At 45.1% G+C, this 6,172-nt stretch overlaps 1 protein-coding gene across 1 annotated transcript; it reads left to right on the top strand.

Annotated features, from left to right (window-relative positions):
- The first annotated feature begins 2,593 nt into the window (after nt 1-2,593).
- Nucleotides 2,594-5,347, top strand: LOC147635854 (heat shock cognate protein 80). The gene is made up of 4 exons (XM_086801211.1): nt 2,594-2,732; nt 2,822-2,963; nt 3,056-3,333; nt 3,516-5,347. Exons 1-4 carry the CDS (start codon nt 2,607-2,609, stop codon nt 5,073-5,075), a joined length of 2,106 nt encoding a protein of 701 aa, XP_086657337.1. The 5' UTR covers nt 2,594-2,606; the 3' UTR covers nt 5,076-5,347.
- Nucleotides 5,348-6,172: the final 825 nt, after the last annotated feature.

Genomic DNA, 6,172 nt, shown 5'->3' with positions numbered 1-6,172 from the left:
GATATTTTTTAATAAGGTTGCCTACAGAGATCAAGGAAACTGCCATCATTTTAGTGACCATTTGGAAGTGGATATGATTCAATGTTCCACCCTTCTCAAGAGCAAACAAACCAGTAATAGATTCAGATCGGACAAAGTCTTCCAGTGGTTCCTAGAATGCAATATCTATGTCATCACTCCCAACACCTACAGTCACAGAAACCTCAAGCAACCTGGGCAACCTAATGAGTGGCCATTTTTTGCATTTGGTGGTATTGTTAACGTTAGGGTTAGAACCTATAGACCTTGCCCTACTATTCACCATATGTAGATTTCTGACCACTTTATTTCCTTCAGGGGGTGTGAGAATACAAGGATTTGATGAATCTGCCACACCCTTGCGTTTGTCTCACGGGCATCCGTGGTGGATGCAGTAGCCTCCAAGACTTTCCCTTTATCCCGTGGGGACGCGCAGAAGGGCCTACTGTATCTTTACCTACATTTGTGATGTCTGTAAGCACTTGAGGACGGCGAGGTGCCATGGCAAAGACCCATCCCAACACATAGACCCAACCCAACCCAACCCCACAACACAGAGCCTACGACAGTCGGATAGACCCAACCCAACCCCAGCCCACAACACAATAGTGAGTTCTCAAGCCCAGAGCCCCCACACAAGTGCCCTTTTGTTGCCCCATCCAACATCGCATCCCACCCACGACCGTTCCAAAGCCATACGCGCCCTCACGAGGCCGACATACATAAATTATAAAAAGAACAATTAAGATTAATTTATAGAAAGAATACGCATTAATCAAGATTAGCAAGGTTCTCATCAAATCAAACCAAACAAGTGTTAATTAGTAACTAATCAGAGACCATCATAGACCACCACAGCAACCAACCACATACCATCACAACACAGACCACCACAGCAACCAACCACATACCATCACAGACCACCACAGCAACCAACCACATACCATCATAGACCACCACAGCAACCAACCACATACCATCACAGCACAGACCACCACAACAACCAACCACATACCATCACAGACCACCACAGCAACCAACCAACCACATACCATCACAGACCACCACAACAACAACCAACCACATACCATCATAGACCACCATAGCAACCAACCACATACCATCACAACCAACCACATACCATCACAGCACAGACCACCCAGACATGCGGACGCTCTGAGCAACATCCAAGAAGAAAGGAGCAACCTGCATCTCACCTCAGCAACAAAGGAGGTGCACAAGAGAGACCCACGACTGAGCTGCCCCATGCAACACGCAGGAGCAAGCCGGAGCAACACTAACCACTAACCATGCAACCCACGACCGAGCCGCCCCATGCACCCCCTTAATTGCCACCCATCCCCCATGCATGCACACTGCCCCAAAATTTTCACACATGCTAAATCCTACCCATTTAGCCTTAAACCGTACCAAAGTCTTATGCGCCCTCTCAAGGCCGACATACAAAAATTACAAAAAGAACAAGAAAGATTAGTCTACAGAAAGAACAAGCATTAATCAAGATTAGCAGGGTTCTCATCAAATCGAACCAAACAAGCATTAATTATTAGCAACTAAATAATAAAATCGAACCAGCAACAACTAATCACAGACCACCACAAACGACTCCAGCAACCAACCACATACCATAACAACACAGATCACCATAGACACGCGGACGCTTTGAGTAACACGCTGGAAGAAAGGAGCGACCCGCATCTCACCTCAAGAGCAGAGGAGGTGCACAGGAGACGCCCACGACCGAGCCGCCCCATGAAACATGCAGGACCGAGCCGCATACGAAGGAGCAACACTAACCACTAACTATGCAACATGCAGAAAGAAAAGAGCGACCCACATCTCACCTCAGTAGAGCAGAGGAGGTGCACAGGAGATGCCCACGATCGAGCTGTCCCATGCAACGTAGGAGCGAGCCGCATACAAAGGAGCAGCACTAACCACTAACCATGCAACACGCATGAAGAAAGGAGCGACCCACGACCGAGCTGCCCTATGCACCCCCTTAATTGCCACCCAGCCTCCATGCATGCACACTGTTCCAACAATTTCACACATGCTAAATCCTACCTAGCACCCATGCACACTGTTCCAACAATTTCACACATGCTAAATCCTACCTAACACCCATTTAGCCTTAAACCTTATAATTTTTTTAACCTTATAAACCTTTCATTTTTTTTCCTTGGCCCCCCTTTATTAATTAATCAAAAAATGTTATGGGGGGGCTTTATAGGGCAAGAAATCCTCCTAGACTTAAAATTTCGCATACCTATTGGGACGGAGCTCCGAGCACCCAACGAGTTTTTGATTTTTAACAATGCACGATTGAACCTTATTGCACTTTGAAAGCCAACCGTCACACTAAAAGCAGTTAGTGCTAGTCGACGAACGTCCTCTTTTTAAAAACGGGGGATCGGACGGTGAGAGCTAAGGGTTAGATGTTGGGATCGGACGGTTGAAAGAAGCTGAGGTCAAATCTTGCCCTACTCTATAACCTCGCCGCCTCCTGCTGGTCGAGTCCTTCCGAGTCCACTCTGTGTACACCTCGTCTGCTCCGAAGCTCAGCCATGGCTTCCGACACAGAGACGTTCGCCTTCCAAGCCGAGATCAACCAGCTTCTCAGCCTCATCATCAACACGTTCTACTCCAACAAGGAGATTTTCTTGCGAGAGCTCATTAGCAATGCCTCAGACGTCTGTATATACGCCTATCTTTTGGTCTTCTTCCTGGTGTTCCGTCCTTCGTTTGTGTATTTAGGGTTGGGCTTTTTCTTCTTCCGCAGGCCCTGGACAAGATCCGGTTCGAGAGCCTCACAGATAAGAGCAAGTTGGATTCTCAACCCGAGCTCTTCATTCACATTGTGCCGGATAAGGCGTCCAACAGTCTGACCATCATCGACAGCGGGATCGGCATGTCCAAGGCTGGTACGGTTCTTGGTGATTTTTTTCCAATTGCACCCCCTCTCCTGGCTTTTGTTTGTTTATAGGTGTAATGAATGATGTGAGCTCTTCTTTAGATCTGGTTAACAACCTCGGAACGATTGCACGCTCGGGGACGAAGGAGTTCATGGAAGCCCTAGCTGCCGGAGCCGATGTGAGCATGATAGGGCAGTTCGGAGTAGGCTTTTACTCTGCCTATCTTGTCGCCGAGAAGGTTGTGGTCACGTCGAAGCATAATGATGATGAACAGTACGTTTGGGAGTCTCAAGCAGGTGGCTCCTTCACTGTAACGAGGGATTCTGGAGAGCCTCTCGGCCGGGGAACCAAGATTACCCTATTCTTGAAGGAGGATCAGGTGTGCATAAAATAATGATTTGTCATTTGATCTCCTTATATTTGCATAATATCTTTCGCTGAGGCATATATTCACCAGACGAATAGGTTTGGGGGGGTTTTCTTAGGGTTCCCTTCCCTTCTTCTGGAGTGACTTACAGTAGTTTGTTGGCTAACCCTGACCTTGTGGTGAACTCATTGCAGTTGGAGTATCTTGAAGAACGAAGGCTTAAGGATCTTGTAAAGAAGCATTCTGAGTTTATCAGTTACCCTATTTCCTTGTGGACGGAAAAGACAACAGAGAAGGAGGTTGAAGATGATGAAGAGGAAGAAGAGAAGAAAGACGAAGAAGGTGCTGTAGAAGAGATTGACGAGGAGAAAGAAAAAGCAGAGAAGAAGAAAAAGAAAGTGAAAGAAGTTTCTCACGAGTGGAGTCTTGTAAACAAGCAGAAGCCGATCTGGATGAGGAAGCCGGAAGATATCACCAAGGATGAGTATGCTGCTTTCTACAAGAGTCTGACAAATGACTGGGAGGAGCATTTAGCTGTGAAACACTTCTCTGTGGAAGGGCAACTTGAGTTCAAGGCTGTGCTGTTTGTTCCGAAGCGGGCTCCCTTTGATCTATTTGATACCAGGAAAAAGCTTAACAACATCAAGCTTTATGTTCGAAGAGTGTTCATCATGGATAACTGTGAGGAGTTGATTCCCGAGTACCTTGGCTTTGTCAAAGGTGTGGTTGATTCAGAAGATTTGCCCCTGAACATCTCCCGTGAGATGCTGCAGCAAAACAAGATCCTGAAGGTTATAAGGAAAAATCTTGTTAAGAAGTGCCTCGAGCTGTTTACAGAGATTGCAGAGAACAAGGAGGATTTTGACAAGTTTTATGAGTCTTTTGGAAAGAACATAAAACTTGGAATCCATGAGGATAGTTCCAACAGGGCAAAGCTTGCTGACCTACTACGTTATCATTCTACTAAAAGTGGTGATGATATGACTAGTTTTAAAGACTATGTTACACGTATGAAGGATGGGCAGAGTGACATCTATTACATCACTGGCGAAAGTAAGAAGGCTGTGGAAAATTCTCCTTTCCTTGAGCGTCTGAAGAAAAAGGGCTATGAGGTACTCTTTTTGGTTGATGCAATTGATGAATATGCAGTTGGACAGCTTAAGGAGTATGATGGTAAGAAACTTGTGTCTGCAACTAAAGAGGGTCTGAAGCTTGAGGAGTCTGATGAAGAGAAGAAGAAGAAGGAGGAAAAGAAGGCTGCATTTGAAGGCTTGTGCAAAGTGATTAAGGATATTCTTGGCGACCGTGTGGAGAAAGTTATAGTGTCAGACCGCATTGTTGACTCTCCATGCTGCTTAGTGACAGGAGAGTATGGCTGGACAGCCAACATGGAGCGAATTATGAAGGCGCAGGCCTTGCGCGATAGTAGCATGTCCGGCTATATGTCCAGCAAGAAGACAATGGAGATCAATCCTGATAATTCAATAATGGAAGAGCTTAGAAAGAGGTCTGAAGCTGATAAGAATGATAAGTCTGTGAAAGATTTGGTCCTACTACTGCATGAAACTGCGCTTCTTACCTCTGGATTCAGCCTTGAGGACCCCAACACCTTTGGAGGAAGGATTCACAGGATGTTAAAGCTGGGCTTGAGTATAGATGATGATGCTTCTGCCTCGGCAGATGTTGATGCAGACATGCCGCCTCTTGAAGACGATGCTGATGCAGAGGGCAGTAAGATGGAGGAAGTGGACTAATTGAACCTCTTAAGAGGTAGCTGGTTTACAGAATAGCCTGCAGGTCAGGAAGGTGGCAGTCCTAGTTTGGTAGGTTTTGGTCGCCATAATACCTTTAGATGGCAGATTTTGTCTGGTTGTATTTTGTTTACTTCTCGCAGAACGTTGATATGTTGCCTATGTTTAAGTATTGCCAGAATTCTGATGCTAGCTTTGCTCAAGTGAGCTATATGTGCATGCCATGGTTTTCATGTAATGTTTTTTTAAGGTGCGAGGATTTCTTGTCGGTCTAACACTGATGCAGATTTAACCTAGCTTTCCAGAATAAAGGGGGAGTGAGATTTGTGGAAACCTAGGCTCTACAAAATGTATCTGTGCTAAAGTTGGCACAGTTTGAAAATGCTATGGGAACTTGGCCTTAGTTGTCAACAAATCTCATTAGCTTAGCCGTGAGAATGTTGACTTTTTCAAGCATTAAATACCCATGGTACAGTACAGTTAACTGCATTGCGAGAAAAGGCTCTAAGTGCCTTTATTGATATGTTTTCTGATTTTCTGATGTGTTTTTGGAAACCAATCTAAGTTTGTTTTTCTCTTGTCTTTTATATTGTTCACACTAAGGTGTTTTATCTGTTTTGCATGCTTTCATGCTTGGGTTTTTTTGGGCCTTACTGATGTGCAAAGCAGACTGTAATGACATTGAGAAATGTGTGTGGTGTGTATGCGTGCATCTCTATGGGATGAGCATAGTTGTTAGTTTAGTAACTTCCCAGTAGATAAAGTGCACATAAACAATACCAGGAGCTTGTATAGCAACCGAGCAGGGCAGCACTTTGCCCATTTTGTGCTTTGTCATTTTGGTTGGTTGGAGGTGATGTGATTTGCTTTCCGAGGTATTGGTGGTTGTCTGTCCCATTGCAAGACTTGTTACAGGTAGTGTGGGTGGGTGTCTGGTTCTCTCAAGTGATCGTCTGTATTTCATGGTGTGATGTTTTTGTACTTGGATTTTTTCAGTTGGGCACAACGCCATACATGATCAAATAGTGTAATTTACAGTCTTTTGTAGTAGTGTCATGCAGTTTGATTGTGGTCATGACATGCCATACATGATCAAATAG

Source organism: Cibotium barometz, chromosome 8 (genome assembly GCF_041138505.1).
Source record: "Cibotium barometz isolate CiBa-2024 chromosome 8, ASM4113850v1, whole genome shotgun sequence".
Taxonomy (NCBI): Eukaryota; Viridiplantae; Streptophyta; class Polypodiopsida; order Cyatheales; family Cibotiaceae; genus Cibotium; species Cibotium barometz.
Note: the sequence above shows the minus strand (reverse complement) of the source record. Positions and strands in the feature narration are given on the sequence as shown.

Bases quoted from the DNA above. Each gene is read 5' to 3' on its own strand.
- LOC147635854 (XM_086801211.1), top strand. From the start codon at position 2,607: ATGGCTTCCGACACAGAGACGTTCGCCTTCCAAGCCGAGATCAACCAG. The intron at 2,733-2,821 runs GTCTGTATATAC...CTTCTTCCGCAG, and splicing joins TCATTAGCAATGCCTCAGAC to GCCCTGGACAAGATCCGGTT. The intron at 2,964-3,055 runs GTACGGTTCTTG...GCTCTTCTTTAG, and splicing joins GATCGGCATGTCCAAGGCTG to ATCTGGTTAACAACCTCGGA.